The 17,500-nt window shown below is 44.9% G+C and overlaps 1 protein-coding gene across 1 annotated transcript in view; it reads left to right on the top strand.

Annotated features, from left to right (window-relative positions):
* The window catches only part of podn (podocan), a 30,194-nt gene that overhangs the window by 2,818 nt on the left and 9,876 nt on the right, over nt 1-17,500 (top strand). Inside the window, exons 2-10 of the mRNA XM_063201420.1 lie at nt 651-1,503; nt 2,761-2,854; nt 4,324-4,388; nt 8,697-8,806; nt 10,442-10,598; nt 11,958-12,073; nt 13,838-14,060; nt 14,855-15,289; nt 17,377-17,500. The exon at nt 17,377-17,500 is cut by the window's right edge and continues 25 nt beyond it. Of these exons, the coding sequence (XP_063057490.1) occupies nt 1,141-1,503; nt 2,761-2,854; nt 4,324-4,388; nt 8,697-8,806; nt 10,442-10,598; nt 11,958-12,073; nt 13,838-14,060; nt 14,855-15,289; nt 17,377-17,500 (1,687 nt within the window). The 5' untranslated portion in view covers nt 651-1,140. The remainder of the gene's footprint in view (nt 1-650; nt 1,504-2,760; nt 2,855-4,323; nt 4,389-8,696; nt 8,807-10,441; nt 10,599-11,957; nt 12,074-13,837; nt 14,061-14,854; nt 15,290-17,376) is intronic.

The following is a 17,500-nucleotide window of genomic DNA, read 5'->3' as shown; positions in this document are numbered from 1 at the left end:
ATGAGCCATGTACAGTACAAAAGCAAAAAACATTCAATGTGCCAGCACAAAAAAAAAACACATCCATCCACAGAAGCTAATTGATATTGGCTACGTTTACATGATGGTTTTAAAGCGGAAGTAAGTTTTATTTGGAATTAAATTGAGTTAATTCGGAATTAAATGTCCCATGTAAACTTCATGATTGCACACAGCCCTTAATGGCAGCTAACCCAAAGTTGGCTACTGTACAGTCAGACAGCCATACAGCCAGAAATTTGCTCTGCGGCTGCATGCCGTTTCTGGGTGTCAAATGAGGACACAGACTCCCAAGCAGGGGCTTCTGCCCACTCGTTATGGAGGCTTCATAGCATTCAAGATGTACATATGTGTAGTAGGCCTACTAGCAGTAAAGATAGAATGAGGCCATTTCCTTGTGTCATTGATATGAGGAAACTTCAAGCCTTGGATATGGCTGTTGTGCACACAGAATATCCTGTCATTGGTTGTAGGCCAACCCATCTCCTGTATGACGGAGTGTGTCTGCATTGGATGGGGGGTCCTTTCATATGACTTTGTCCCATGCCCGGCCAAAGCTGTCAGCAGCCCTGCTGCAAAACGTACGTTGTCAGCTGAGGTGGAACCTAACAGTTTTGTCTTCCCCCTAACAGGTCTTTCTCATCCGACTTCTACAACTTCTGACGCTGGCAGGAGTCTCTGCAGTGAAGAACGAGCCCAGGACGTACAAAGGGGTGTGAGTGTAAGTGTGTGTGTGTGTGTGTGTGTGTGTGTGTGTGTGTGTGTGTGTGTGTGTGTGTGTGTGTGTGTGTGTGTGTGTGTGTGTGTGTGTGTGTGTGTGTGTGCGTGTGTGTGTGTGTGCGTGTGCGTGTGCGTGTGTGAGTACGTGCGTGTGTGAGTGTGAGTGTGCGTGTGAGTGTGTTTGTGTGTGAGAGAGTGTGTGTGTTCCTGTGAGTGCATGCGTGCATGTGTGTGTGTGTGCATGTGTGTGTGTATGAGTGTGAATGTGTGTGGAGGGGGACTCTACAACTGAGTGCTGAAAAGGGACAGCACTTGGTGAACAGCTTTTTTGACTGACGACCACCACCACAACCTGCGCCCCTCCCTTCTCCAGGAGCGAGAGGGAGCGCTGGCGAGGGGGCCATGGCCCGAAACAGAGGCCCTCTGGGGGGGCTGCTCTGCACGCTGACCCTGGCCTGGGCCCTGGTGCTCGCTCAGCTCCAGCCCGCACTGCAGAGCGCACTCCTGGAACAACAACAGGAGGGGGAGTACGAGGTCACAGAGGAGGACTCGGAGTACGAGTATGGAGTCGAGGAAGAGGAGGAGGAGGAGGAGGAGGTCACAGTGGTTTTGAAAAAGACAGTAGGAGGGAGTAAGAAGGAGGTGGAGGCGGTTTGTCCTACGGACTGCACCTGCTCGGCAGAGGGGGCGGTGGACTGTGCTGGGGTCAACCTGGCTGATTTTCCTGACAGGCTCTCGGAAAACACTCGCCAGCTCTCGCTGCAGGTCAGTGCAATATATGTGTCAATATGTGTGTGTGTGTGTGTGTGTGTGTGTACGTGGGTTTCTGTGTGTCTTTTGTGTGTGTGTGTGTGTGTGTGTGTGCGTGCGCGCGTGTGGGAGTTTGTTTTTCATTAAAGACATGAGGAAATTGTGTGTGGTCTCGTATCAGATGATATAGTAGTAATGGCCCACTATAATGCATTCAGTCTGCTGTGCGCTCCTTTTCAATCTCCCACGGCACATGCATATAAACACATCAATCAAAATAACAGCTATTGCTATTCACATGCTTTTCACTCCAATCAAACATTGAGCGCCATGTATTAGTGGCCCTTAAAGAACACCGTCATGAAAATAAACAAAGCAATTGTTTACAGCCAGTCTGACGTCAAGGAATGCGGTGCAATTTCTTTTTTCTTTTTTTTACCCCGCTTGAGTCATACGCTATGTCTTTCAGGCAATAATTTATGTTCGCTCATCTCTCACAAAATCATTTTCTGCGTGAATGCACATCTGTGCCATTTATTCAAACTGAGAGGAAATGATTCTCTGTAAGTGTAACAAAAGTCATTGGGGCTCCCCTCACATAGGCCACTGCCCTTCCCTCCCACGCAATGCAGCCAAGAAAACCGTTGTTTACTCTGCCTTGCTGAGGTGAAAACAACCCTTACAGAAATGACTGCGATGACTGTTACGAAGGTCAAGCCGACATCTCTAATTGAGGGGACCTAAACAACAATTTCAGAGGTGACCCTCTCGTACCACTGTGGTGACCTTTAATTATGTGTGACGTGGGTGACCTTGGCAGAAAGGATTCTGGGAATGCAAAAGGGGTCAGAGGGGTCAAGCAGCAAGAAGGAGATGACCAGTGGTCGCTTGTTAGCCTGTCCTTCACCTTTGTTCTATAGTCTATTTCCTGCTATACCATTGGTGAAAAGATGAAGGCCTCTACTAGTAGGCCTACTTCATTGTGTGGGAATGCATTATGAAAGTGCCTTTTTGGGCTTCCACTCACCTCCTTTGGAGTGCAGGTTAAAAGCTTTAGAGAAGGACAGTGGGCTGTTAGACCTCTATGGAACACAAAGTCAGTCCATTTACTGTTAAAAGCTTTATTTTTTCTGTCTTAAACCCACACTCATCTCTCTACCCCTACTTAGCACATTTTGCGGTCTCTCTAAGAGTAGCCTACACCTAAAAAATGCTTTTAACATCCCATTCCGCCATCATCCCACCCCCCTCGTCCCACTCTGTCTCTCCCAGAACAACCAGATCAGCGAGGTGTCCGCGGAGACCCTGGCCCGCCTACATCAGCTGCAGACCCTTAATCTGCAAAACAACCGTCTCACCACCCAAGGTAAGGGGGGCCCAGAGATGCTGAGAGATGCTGAGGCAAGTGGATGTGCAGAAGGCCATTTCTTTTTGCATCGTTCAGTTTGCGTTTGGTTGGGTTGGTGATCTTCTGCATGCTTGTCTGGTGTGCTTCATGTAAACTGTTGATTTCTGGCTGCCTTATTATATAGATCACTGATTCTTGTAGTTTTGGCAAAAACACACCCCACTCATAAAACTGCTAATATTGTTGAAAGTCAATTACATTTTCATGAACAGAAAATCCATGTAATGAAAAAAAATCACCACCAAGACCTTCATCTGTGATAATATACTTCTATATTTTGAACTAGTTGAACTATTTTTTTCTTTCAAAACTAAAACCTGTTTTAGTCACACTCTCCAGAATCAGTGAGGTATTATATCGATAGCTCACGCTTTTAATATGTTTTATGCATTTCTAGATGATCATGTCACTTTATTTCCATTTCATTTATCCTTTATTTAAAACTTTTTTTGACCAGTAGCCTATAGGGCAAAGGGGCAGGTGCTTTGGTACCAACTCTAAATCCCTAAGTGCAAGTGGACGGGGCATAAGGATTCTTCTTTTCACTTTGCTCAGTTAGCTTTGCTAGTGACGTTTTGCATGCCTGCCTGCCTGGTGTGCTGGATGGGGGGAATAACCTGTTACGAAACCTCACTCCCTTGGTAAACAGTCTCCTCTCTTGAGCAGAACCAGGCATTGAGTAACACATGAAGTCATGTTTTCCTTTTGCTTAGCCTCGGGGGTTAATGTCTTCATGAACAATTCACTGATGTGTTATGGAAACCACAGGCATTGCCATGGCGCACATGATACAATTGCTAAAGCTTTCCTAGTAGTCTGTAGTTAGTAACAACTCAGAGCCCTACACTGGAGCCAGGGCCACTGCTAGGTGTAAGCAGAGTAAGCAGAGCGCTTAGGGCCGCAACCACTTTGCCTCCAAAAATGAAGGCCTCCTAAATTGAGATGGACTAAAAAAACGTACAATTATTACTATTATTTAATTATGAGGGGGGGCTCGTAACCAGTTATGCTTAGGGCCTCCAAAACCTTAGCAGCGGCCTTGATTTTTCCATCATCTGGATTCCAGTGGCGCGGTGTTGAAAAGATCGTTTTTGGTCTTTCGGAGGGTAAAACGGTCCTAAAACAACATTGGCAGTTCAGAATGAATGTTTTGTAAGTAGGCACGAAGGAGAAATGGTCAGGGTTTGGTACAAGTCCTCGGATCTTGAATCAGAAGTGCTACACTTGATTTGGGTCAAGCATGTTAATCCCCATTCAAATGGAATAAATGTGTTGCTTCCAAAATGCTTTTTTCCCTTAATGCATCCCTAATAGAAATTTGGATGGCCTTTTTGCTGGCCTTCGTTGTAGTGCAGTGATTGCACATTCTCATGTGCCATATCATTGGTTCATGTGCGAATGTCTTTGTATACATATTTGTTTTGAAGGTCTTGAAGACGAGGGGTTTGAAGTGCTGGAGCATCTGAATTACTTGTATTTGGCAAACAATAAGGTGGGTAAACAGGAGCACTTGTTGTCACATGCCAAGGGAATGACAAGCACGTCACATTTGAAATTGCTGTAGTGTGTACACACTGATGCATTGCTCGGGGGAGGAATAGTAAACATACTGTATTTTTTATAAATGTGTTGTGTGTGTGTGTGTGTGTGTGTGTGTGTGTGTGTGTGTGTGTGTGTGTGTGTGTGTGTGTGTGTGTGTGTGTGTGTGTGTGTGTGTGTGTGTGTGTGTGTGTGTGCACGTGTGCGTGCGTGCGTGTGTGTGTGTGTGTGTGTGTATGCACGCTATGTGTGTGTATTTGTGTGTCTGACTGCACACTCATTTTGTTTCTTTGCCACCATAATTGACATTCTTTCCCCATGTCCCCGTCTCAAATTCCACAACCTCCGACCTCTGGACAAAATAACGCGCTGGCAGCTTGCTGCTGCTTGGTACTGTGTAGCTGGCTGCTTTTTTTGCCCTGTTTCCAGCGGCCCCTTGCCAGCTGTTGCTAGAGACATCTTTCCACCCACCATAGGGCCGCTAACAGCATTGCCGGGCCAGGACAAATTCATATGTAAGGGCCCCCCACGCAATACATACAATGTAATGAGGACCCAATTCAGGGCCACCTCTCCCCCTGGGCCCGGGACAACATACCCGTTTGTCCCCTCTTGTCGGCTGCCACCCTGCCACACATCCACCCACCTACTCGTCCACCCGTCCACCACCACTCTGCCTCCCCCTTTGCCCCCCTTCTATGTTGCCACCCGTGCCAGCTTAGAGGCTTAATCACTGCCTGGATGCTTGTGCCAAGTCCCGGGATCTAAAATACTGGCACCCGACCCAGACCCATACTCTGCTCTGCTGCCACTGCCACTGCTGCCGGCTGCTATGGCCCCTCTGGATGGTCAGTTTGCCCAGTAGCCACGGCAGATATTTGGCTGGAAAAGGACGAGCGTGCGAGAGAGATCGTAGAGGATCGGGGGGGGTGGGTGGATGGTGTGCGTGTGTGTGTGTGTGTGTGTGTGTGTGTGTGTGTGTGTGTGTGTGTGTGTGTGTGTGTGTGTGTGTGTGTGTGTGTGTGTGTGTGTGTGTTTGTGTGTGTGTGTGTGTGTATGGGGGGGGATTGGTCGGGGGATTTTTGACAGTGCTCTAAGCTCTACAGACACATGGCTCCCTCTCTACTCCCTAAAGCTGCCATGATGCTCTCTCTCTTTCTGTTGTCTATCTCTCCTCTCTCTCTTTATTTATCTCTCTATCTCTCTGTCTCTCTGTCTCACTTGCTTTCTCTCTCTCACACACACACCCTACACACACTGCATGCACAGCACACACACGCAGACACACACGCACACACACACACACACACACACACACACACACACACACACACACACACACACACACACACACACACACACACACACACACACACACACACACACACACACACACACACACACACACACACACACACACACACACACACACACACACACATTCTTTCTGAATTTCTTTCTCTCTATCTCCCTCTACTGTGTATCGGTCTCTGTATGTCTCATTTATTCATATCCTTGTTTCTCTGTTTCTCTCTCACGCACAGCTTTCTCTTTCTCGAGCGGTGTGAGATGCTCTCTCTCTCTCTCTCTCTCTCTCTCTCTCTCTCTCTCTCTCTCTCTCTCTCTCTCTCTCTCTCTCTCTCTCTCTCTCTCTCTCTCTCTCTTCTTCTCTCCTTTTCTTCCTCCTCCACAGAAACACAGAGGCTTGACTTGGCCCCGGCTGAGCATTGGGTCCGGTGGATATAATTAGTCTGAAGGCCAATCCCTCTCCCTGTGCTCTGTCCAAAAGTCTTTGCTTTTCATTACTTTTCAATCATCTCCAAGGCAACACCTGTGCTCTTCTGTTCCCTATCACATTTCTTTTCACCATGCTACTCACTTTTATCCCACACACTGCACCACCACCCAAAGAGCAAAGGGTTTAAGAAAGTTGGACGGACATCAAAAGGGACAGACAGACAGACAGACACAGCCAAACAGAGATATCACATCTGGAACATGCAATTCTATTTATGTATTTGTGAAAACAGACAAAACCTTACAGAGACAGGGACCGCCAGACTGGCAGGCTTATACGTATCTATCTAGAGACCTTATGGGACTATAAATTCTGTAAAGACCGCTCAATAAACACAATTAATCTGACTCCATTAAATTAAGAGATGGCCTAGCATTACCATGCCGTAAGCCAGTTATTGGATGGCATGGCACGGCACACAAGACGTTATGTGAATGGACGAGGGCAGCAGGCACGATAAATGTGAATTCGGACATACTAACATCACTGAATCGGATGAAATCTACTGAAATGGAGCTCATACAGTAAGCCTGACCACAGAAAGTGTAGACAAGACTATCCACTGTCATTATCCAACAGCGGAAATACACAGAAATCTGTTTTTAGATGTTAGCCATCTTAATGTCCACTTTGATTCTTGATGCATAAGCAAGGCTGTAACTAGCACTCATACTTAGTTCGCTATTACATTACATTGCATTGCATTACATTACACTCCACTCTATTATTCCAAACCTACTTGCCGTTATTATTTTTCAGGGCATGGGTTACAGTCCCTGGAGGAATGTGGGGTTTGGCGCCTTGCTCAAAGGCACTTCAGCCTTGGATGGACGTGTAGGGACAGTTCAGATAGGATTTGAACTCACAACCACAAGATTGAAAGACCAACTCCTTAACCATTAGGCCATGGCTGTCATATTGTGAAAATGATTGACCTGAATTGTCCCACTGTAAATGAAAGGCTATTAACTTTTTCTGTGATTATTTTTTTGGGTGGCTGTAAATGTGTAAGAGGCAAGCGAAAAAGTGAAAATATGATGAGACAAGGTACCGGAATATCCTACACTGCTCAGTTTAAGTACGGTGCATCACTCTCCACAGGTTTTTTTTCTGTTCAAGCCAATGACTTTTCATTGTAAATTGCACATATTGATGGTAGTAGGGAAAGTGTTTTCAGCAAGAAAAAGGTCCTTATTTTTCCTTAAGGTACTATGAATTAAAAAGAAAGATTTAGAACATACAGCACATTTTTACTGACTTGTGGAGAAACTTTTGACACAGCACATTCAGGCCATTCTGTGATTTTACTAGACCTAATGTGCTTCTCACAAACTATTGTTTAGACCAGCAATGTCACTAACCTGGTTCTGACCATCCCATTATACTACCATTTCCATTTGGCGGAAGTACGTAGGATGGCGTGCGAGGCGACAATGCCACTTCCATTGCGTTTTATATTGTTCCTGTTTTAATATGTAGTGTATGATTATTCTCTGTGAAACAGACGATGTGTTCCAGTAAATGACACAAAATGGACGCACACTGTGCCGTTTCTCATGGTTTGCTGAGGCGGCCATCACTAAAAACCTGACAGATATGATGATTCTGTGATTCATACACAGTTGTGGTACAGATTTAAAAAATAAAAAAAAAAAACAGGAAACCAATTAGGCCTTCGTGTCACACAGACACGTGAGCAGAGTTGCTCGAGCAGAAGTGCACTCACTCAGCAACAGTGCGCTCAGCACCAGTGCGTGACACATCATATGAAAAACAGATTTATCTGTTTTAACGGCAGATGCTTTATATTTAGGCTAAATGACACAGTTTAAAACTGCCTAAATCATGAAGGTATCAGAGCAGATACACACACACGACATGACGACACGACACAGCACAACAATCGGAGTCCGTCGTCAAAATCACAAATTTTTAGTACTATTTCTTAAATAAATTCCTCTAATCCCTCAATGTTTGTGCAAATGAATAAATAAACAAATGAATAAATAATGAAAACATAGGGTATATGTTATTTTTTAAATGTATCATTATTTTTAAATTATTATTATTGTTGTTGTTGTTGTTATTATTGTTATTATTGCTGCTTTTAAAAAGCAGAGAGAAAATTGTGTTTTTTGTGAGTGAGAGAGTGAGTGACTCATTGGGGCCATTAAAACCTGTGCCAAGGCCATTACAGTAGCCTCTTACTGCCTAAGAGGCTACCGGGCCAACTCAATCCGGCCCTGATTACTACAGATGGGGCCGACCTATTCACTATTTACTGAAAATACACAACTACATCATAACAACATTGCTATGACAATACCAAGAGCCTTAAGTAACAGTACAATTCTGGTGACAATAAGGTTATAACATAGGCTCAGCGCTAAGGGGTTAAGGTCAGCTGAAAAGCCCTTTGTCTGCCTTCATGAAGAGTCTAACCTTTCTCTCTGTGTGTCTCAGCTCACTGCAGCCCCTAAGCACCTGCCCCCATCACTGGTCAGCGCAGACTTTGCCGCTAATCAACTCACCAAGATCTACCCTTACACGTTTGGCCAGAAGCCTGGACTGAAGTAAGTGCATTTGGTGTTCACCCTGACTTACTGTCTAGCTGTACAGTACGCGAAAATCAAAAGTGAACGCGATGGCAGAAGTTAAATGATTGCAGTACTTTCCAACAGAGAAACTGAATGAGGAGAAAATAGCAAATTCGCTGGCAGTGATACTTCTTCGGTGATTGAAAGAAGGAAAGAAAGAAAGAAAGAAAGAAAGAAAGAAAGAAAGAAAGAAAGAAAGAAAGAAAGAAAGAAAGAAAGAAAGAAATGAGTTGAATTTTAGTTAAGGTAATAGTTTAGATAATAAGATTAATAAGATATTGTGATGTGGTTCAGCCGTATCCACTCTGAATGTACATGCACCACTGTCACACATTGATAAGCTACACCGTACAGTATAGTCATGAGCAAATAAAGCAAAAGCATTGTATTCACATACAATAATAGGATCCTTTGTTTACTGCAAGTTGAATTTATGCAGACAGCCCAACCAGAAAATGGCATTTCTCTCTCTCTCTGTGTGTGTGTATGTGTGTGTGTGTGTGTGTGTGTGTGTGTGTGTGTGTGTGTGTGTGTGTGTGTGTGTGTGTGTGTGTGTGTGTGTGTGTGTGCAGCCTGATCTCCAAAAATTCCGTGCTCCTGGACACGGATGTTAAGGACACGAAATCCGTGTCCAGGAGCACGGATTTTGCTAAAATTCTGTGCTCCTGGACACGGAATTGTTTTCCGTGATGGGCACACGGAAGTGCTTTCTATATTCCCACAGCACTGTGTTAACTAAAATACAAACCAAATGCTTATCCTAAGCAAAATAATGCTATAGCAATTTAAGTTGTGCCCTGACCAAAACATTCCCTAACCTTAACCTGTCATTAAAGACATATTTTTGTAAAATACCTTTTCGAGTTGGTTGATAGGCTATCAAATTCATGTAATGAATGAAAGAATACTAGCTGTGCCCAGACCAAAACAATCCCTAACCCTAACCTGTCAGTAAGAAATGTTTTTTTTTAGAGAAAAAATATTTGAAATTAGAAAAATCCTGAGAAAACACAAGACTGTGGAAACATAGAGCTGTGGGAGTATAGAGAGAGCACTTCTGTTTCCATCACGGAAAACAATTCCGTGTCCAGGAGCACGGAAAACAATTCCGTGTCCTGGAGCACGGAATTTTGGCAAAATCCGTGCTCCTGGACACGGATTTCGTGTCCTTAGCATCCGTGTCCAGGAGCACAGAGTTTTTGGAGATCATGTTGGTGTGTGTGTGTGTGTGTGTGTGTGTGCGTGCGTGCATGCGTGTGCGCATGTGAGGACATAGTGATTATTTCTTGGTAATTTTTCGGTTTCTTGGTCATTTTCCTTTGGCACGAGTCAATAAGAGGTCTGCATACAGTAAGAGTTGATAATCGTGTGTGTGTGTGTGTGTGTGTGTGTGTGTGTGTGTGTGTGTGTGTGTGTGTGTGTGTGTGTGTGTGTGTGTGTGTGTGTGTGTGTGTGTGTGTGTGTGTGTATGTGTGTATGTGTGTCTGTCTGTCTGTCTGTCTGTCTGTCTGTCTGTCTGTCTGTCTGTCTGCGTGTGCCTGTTTTACATGTGCATACATTGTGCATGTGTGGTGTGTGTGTGTGCAATTGTTTTCTTTCTCATCCATCCAGATCGGTGTACTTACACAACAATAAGCTGACAGATGCGGGTCTTCCAGAAGACATGTTTAACGGCTCCAGTAGCCTCGAGATCCTCATCATGTCCAGCAACTTCCTGCGTTCTGTACCCAGGAGCTTACCCCCCGCCCTGTACCGCCTCCACCTGAAGGTAGGGTAAACCAAGGACACTAGAGAGAGAAGAGGGCTTACTTACAGTACCGTACGTCATCAAAGTGTAGTACGGCATGGCCTTGGGGCCCACTTGAAATTTTTACTAATGTGCAGGGCCGCCCACCTCTGACCCAATAAACAATACAACTCAAATGAATAATAAGTAGCAAGACACATGCACATGCACGTACGCACGCACGCAAACACACACACACACAAATAATATTTTGATTTGTAGAAGATGATTTCAAGGCCCACTTGGAATATTTTCAAGGTCCACCAGTGGGCCCTGGTCCACTGTTTGAGAATCGCAGGTCTATGATGTGTCTCTCACTATGGGGCCTACAGCCTGTAATAAAGTTCAAACAAAGTACGGTATCTCTACTCTTATCTGTGTCCACTTAAAATAATACAACACACACCTCAATGGCCGTCACACGACTAAGTGGCCACATGGTGATAAACACATGCTTCTTGCTGATAGTTCTGAGATCATAGGACAATAGGAATAGACTTATGTAGTCTTTTACTGATTGCAATTAGTTGATTTTTGAAATTTGGCAATAGGCAGCAGCACTGTTTCAATGAGCAGCATAGTTGCAATACCTTCTCAGGCCACAATTCTACACAGTGCACCTCTTACTATACCTGCTGCTACAAATCTGCATCTGAAAGTCCTCACACTACATATGAAGAGCTCTTTTCCAAAATGAGATATATCCATTTTATAGAATGTTGGGAAATTGACTTTGTTTTGGGCATTCCATTGAAATGCATTGCGAAGTGCATTTTTATAGAGGTTTTAAAGTATGTTCTCAAAACATTTGAATGGCAAGAATTCACACATACATGATAGGACCTCTCATCAATCAATTCCAATAGTAAAATGCAAAAACTCAAAAATGGTGGATATAGCGTTTTGGAAAAGAGCTCCTCATATGCATGTTTATATAAAGCTACACCTGAAAGCTTCCTCCTGTATCTTCGTAATTAAGGTGTACACTGTACAGTGTGCCTCACATTGATTGCTCTTCTTCTCAGTGGTTTATTGATGGCCTTTCCCCCTCTAATTAGTGTATCTTCCGTCCCTATGCCCCCCTCCATTAATTATCCATCACAATAACCTGACTTTTCATATTCGTTTTTAATCATGTTTCACGCGAATAACAAGTTGGTCAAAGATTCCTCTGGGTTCGATAAAGTTTTTAAAAAAAGATTGCTCTGGGTTCTTTGGCGAACCTCCACAATGCTTATTTGTATGTCATGGCACAACGTAGATTTACAATGTACAACACTTTTTTTCTCAAGGGATATCATTTTATTGTGTGTGTTTTTGCATGTGTTCGTTTGTGTTCAGAATAACAAGTTGGTGAAGATTCCTCCGGGTGCGTTGGTGAACCTCCACAGCCTCTGGGAGCTGTGTCTACAGAACAACCTCCTCAGTAGCGATGGCATTGACAACGAGACCTTCAGGTACAGGAAACAAAAACACAAACAAACACACAAATCTTTACAATGACGATCAGGGAAGCTGACAGGGGGGGGGCAGAATTGGGTCCTTATTACATTGGATATATTGGGTAGGGGGCCCTTTCAGATTACTTTTTCCTGGGCCCGGCCAAGGCAGTGAGCAGCCCAGATGGAGATACTGTAGCTCTTTACACTCTCAACTACAACTCAACTCTATCAATTCTTGCTATGACCCTTTTACAAAGATTTTTTGTATTATTACGGCATGCACTGCCTGGTTAGAGAAGGACTGAATATCTGTATAAACTGTATATACTGTATAAACTACTGTATAAAGCCTCAGTAGAGAGTGGCCTAGAGTTCTGGCAACAGTGTGCTGTAAGGTCTATGGCTGTGTAAATGCCCGATGACATTGATAAAGACGCTGGCTGCCCTTTCTTGAATGAATATAACTGTGTGAAAGGTGCACTGAATGATGTTGAAATACCATTGGATATACTTTAGTCAACTCACCTTCAGCTTTTGCTGTTCTCAACAATGCCACTTGAATGGATTGTATAATACGATTGTATAAGGCAGGAGGCCTCAATTTTCTGTATTCCAGTATCACTGCTCTACTTTTCTCTACTAACTCTACTACTCTACTCTACCATACCCTACGTTTCTCTATTCTACTCTACTCTACTCCACTATGCTACTCTACTCTACTCTACTCTACTCTACTCTACTCTACTCTACTCTACTCTACTCTACTCTACTCTACTCTACTCTACTCTACTATACTCTACTCTACTCTACTCTACTCTACTCTAGCCTAGTCTACTCTACTCCACTCTGCTCTGCTCTACTCCACTATACCAGAGACGGTTTAGGTAGGAGGAGACATGACAGTGATGTAAGCGTCCATAGAAATTAATGGTGAAGATTCGTAACGCAAATATGGCGTCTTCCAGCCTTTCTGGTAACAGGAGCCAATGTGCCTGCTGAGATGCGTTGCCAGTCATCCAATCATCTGGCTGCATTGGCGCATGCGAAATGTTGCGCATGCTCAGTTGTGAAAAGCCGTTGCTCTCGTGCCGTTATGGAACTACTGCGCTTGCGCTCTGTCAAAAAAAGCAGTGAGAAAAGTGGCTTAAAAAGCTTTATTTTGACTCGTATGACACAACCAAGTAGTTGATCAGTTTTTCACGGTGGTTTCAACCATTTGTTTTTCACACCCGTCATATACTCAGTTTCCCCATTCATTTTTCCCATTGACTCTCAGATCTGGTCTCACTAATCGCGAAATAGCACCCCGAGGGCTTCAACAAGATGGTGGCGACTGTCCCGTCTCTACCTAAACCGTCTCTGACTAATACTACTCCAATCTGTTCTCCACTACACTACACTACTCTACTCTACTGTACTCCACTCTTCTCTACTCTAATCCACTATACTGTACTCTCCTTGACTCCACTCTACTCTACTGTCATCTCCTCTGCTCTACACTACTCTACTCTACTCTACTCTATACTCTGCTGTTCAACTCTACGTAGTTTTATTAGGGCTCAGGGACTATGTTCTCCTCAGTCAGCTGAGGGGCCTGGAGTATCTACCAATCCAATACCAACAACCTGATGGACTTTCAACCCTACCCAACCCTACCCTCCTCTCTACTCTACTACTCCACTCTACTCTACCCTACCTTGCTCTCTACTCTACTATACTGTTCCACTCTACGTCGCCCCTAATAAAACTAATTGACTAACCACTGTATGTTGTCATCAGTCAGCTGAAGGGGCTGGAGTATCTGGACATGTCCAACAACAACCTGACGGAGGTTCCTGAGGGCCTGCCGCGCAACCTGGTGGTTCTGCACCTGGAGAAGAACGCCATCCGCAGCATCTCGGCCTCGGCGCTGACGCCCGTGCGCAACCTGGAGTACCTACTGCTGCACAACAACCAGCTGCGATCGCGCCACATCGACCCTGCAGCCTTCCGCGGCCTGAAGGTCAGCTCGCCACCTCCAGCTTTACCTACCGGTAGTTCTCCCTGCCTCCAGTGCAGTGATTCTCAAACTGTGGGCCCTGAAGGTTTTCCAAGTCGGCCTTGAAATCATTTTCCAAAGATCAAATCATGTTTTTGTGTGTTGCTTTTGACTATTTATTTGAGTTTTATTGTTTATCGGGTCAGAGGTGGGCCCCGAACATGTGTGAAAATGTCAAGTGGGGCCCAAGTTGAAAAAGGTTGGGAACCCTCTAGTGTTCTAGCTCTAGTGTTTGTCACACATGCAGGGGATATTTGAGGGTCCTCCGGGGGCATTAGTCTGGTCAAAAAGCCTTTTTTCAATTGATTTCCATTAATATTATCCTCAATGTTATTTGTTTATGATTACTATTAATATTTTATTTTTCATTGAGCTGCTTGGACAGTATTTTGGTGAGCTGTGACCTTGTTTTATAGTACTATAGTATAAATAATTGTGATTTGATTTTAATTTGTTGCGTTGTATAAAGTAGGAGTAGAAATGCTGTTACAGATGTAATTACAGCACTAGTAGTAGTACTAATGACATAGTTGCAAGCAACCTTGTAATATCATATGACTAATGTGGAAATTGCACCCATAAAAGTGCTTCTACCTCCACTCTATTCACATATGGTGCTCAGTCTCTTTAAAAAGACAAAGACAAAACAAAAACACTTCTGGGAGGGTGCTTTTTAGTCGAACTGCTTGTGCAGAAGTTTTGGTCAGCTGTTTGTTTGTAAATAAATAAATAAAAAAGTTTGTGATTGCGATTTTCAGAAGCTCCACACGCTGCACATGTACCACAACCTACTGGAGCGGGTGCCGCGGGGGCTGCCGCGCCGCGCCAAGACCCTCATGCTGCTGCACAACCGCATCGCCGACATCGGCCGCAACGACCTGATCCTGCTCTACACGCTCATCGAGCTCAACCTCAGCTACAACCAGCTGACCAACCCCCGGCTGCACCGCGAGGCCTTCCGCAAGCTGCGGCTGCTGGAGCGCCTGGACCTGTCGGGGAACGAGCTCCAGGAGCTGCCGCTGGGCCTGCCGCGGAGCCTCCAGGTGCTCAAGGTCAAGGACAACAGGCTGAACGTCATCCCCGACGGGGCGCTGACGGGCATGGGCAACCTGAAGGAGGTCTACCTGGCCAACAACCAGCTGAAGATCAACTCCATCTACCAGGGAGCCTGGATGGACGTTACCCAGCTGACGGTGAGGCGGAGAGGGAAGGGATTGTGGTGGTGGTGGTGGTGATATAGGTTTGGGATGGTTATAGAAGATCAACTCAGTATACCAGGGGGTATGGATGGACGTTACCCCGCTGACAGTGAGGAGGAGAGGGGAGAGGTTGTGGACGGAGTGGAGGTGGTGGAGGTGGTGGCGGTGGCGGTATGTCATAAACAAACTATTGTAGAGATACAGGGGTTGGACAAAATAATGGAAACAGCTGTCATTTTAGAGTGGAAAATTTCATGGCTCAAGTGGACCAGCCTGTTGGCCAATATTCATTAATTGCACATTGCATCAGTAAAGTGAAGTGTGAAGGTTCAATTAGCAGGGTAAGAGCACAGTTTTGCTTAAAATGTTGCAATGCACACATTATGGGTGACATGTCAGAGTTCAAAAAGGAGAAATTCTTGGTGCGCATGTAACTGTTGCATCTTTGACCGAGACAGCCAGTTTTTGTGATGTATCAAGAGCCACGGTATCCAAGGTAATGTCTGCATACCACCAAGAAGGATGAACTGTGGACACAAGAGGAAGCTGTCTGAAAGGGATGTTTGGGTGAGCGGTCGTGTGTATTGACCCTGTGGAGCTCTCCATGGTCCTGGTGGAAACAGGAGAGTTGAGGTGCACATTTAATTCTACAGTGATTTGGACAGCTGTGGTTTGTTTGTTTTTTTGATACATTCTGTGTTGGCACCCAAACATCCCTTTCAGAGTATTCAGACAGCTTCCTCTTGCATCCACAGTTAATCCTGTTGTGGTTCATCGTTCTTGGTGGCATGAAGACACTACCTTGGATACCGTGACTCTTGATACATCACAAAGACTTGATGTCTCGGTCAAAGATGCAACAGCTACAGATGCACCAAGAATTTCTCTTTTTTGAGCTCTGATACGTGACCCATAATGTTGTGTGGATTGCAAAATTTTGAGCTAAACTGTGCTCTTACCTTGCTAATTGAACCTCCACACTTCACCTTACTGGTGCAATGTCCAATTAATGAAAATTGGCCAACGGGCTGGTCCACTTGAGCCATGAAACTTCCCACGCTAAAATTACAGGTATTTTGTCCAACCCCTGTATGTAAAATGATACAAATAGCTATACTACTTTACACACACACACACACACACACACAAGCGCGCGCACACGCACGCACGCACGCACGCACGCACGCACGCACGCACGCACTCGCGCACGCGCGCGCGCACACACACACACACACACACACACACACACACACACACACACACACACACACACACACACACACACACACACACACACACACACACTCACACACACACACACACACACACACTACTTTATTCAGCAGGAGTCTGTACTGTATTAGTGACAAAATACAGATTATGCTACGATTAAAGACAACAGACAGACATAGAGATAAACATACAAGGAGGAGAGTATGAAAGAGAGAAAATAAAAAAGAGCAATTGACTGACCTTGGAATACGTTGACGACTTCCAGGAGGTTTTTCTTGGAAACCCAGTGTGGTGGAAAGTCCCCCTGCGTCATTTAGAGAACAAACTGTTGGTAGGTTAGACCTCTCTTGACAAATGGCCATCTAGTAAAAATCCTTGGCAGCCATTCCACACAGTTAAAAGAGCTGTGTTCATCCATGCTGTCCAACAGTTTGTTAGGTGTGTGTGTGTGTGTGTGTGTGTGTGTGTGTGTGTGTGTGTGTGTGTGTGTGTGTGTGTGTGTGTGTGTGTGTGTGTGTGTGTGTGTGTGTGTGTGTGTGTGTGTGTGTGTGTGTGCTTGTGTGCTTGTGTGCTTGTGTGCTTGTGTGCTTGTGTGCTTGTGTGCATGTGTGTGTGCTTGTGTGCATGTGTGTGTGCCTGTGTCTCTCTGTTTGTCTGAGTGCATGTGCATATGCACATGTTTATCCTATTTTAATTTTTATATAAATATGTGTGTGTGTATGTGCATGTATAAGTGAGTTTTTGTATAAATATCAATCCATAAATATTTCCCCTGTGTGTAGCTTGTGCGGTTTAGTGTACTGCCTAACTGTTTTCTTTACCAGTGCCTTTGAATTTGTGTGTTTCAGACCTTGGATCTGTCTGGCAACTTGCTGTCTCATGTCCCCCCGGACCTGCCTGAGTCCCTGGAGTACCTGCATCTCACTAGCAACCGCATCAGCAGCCTGTCGGATACGGCCTTCGAGGCCACAC

Source organism: Engraulis encrasicolus, chromosome 6 (assembly GCF_034702125.1).
Source record: "Engraulis encrasicolus isolate BLACKSEA-1 chromosome 6, IST_EnEncr_1.0, whole genome shotgun sequence".
NCBI lineage: Eukaryota > Metazoa > Chordata > Actinopteri > Clupeiformes > Engraulidae > Engraulis > Engraulis encrasicolus.
The sequence above is the reverse complement of the archived record's forward strand: the minus strand, read 5'-3'. Positions and strand labels throughout refer to the sequence as shown.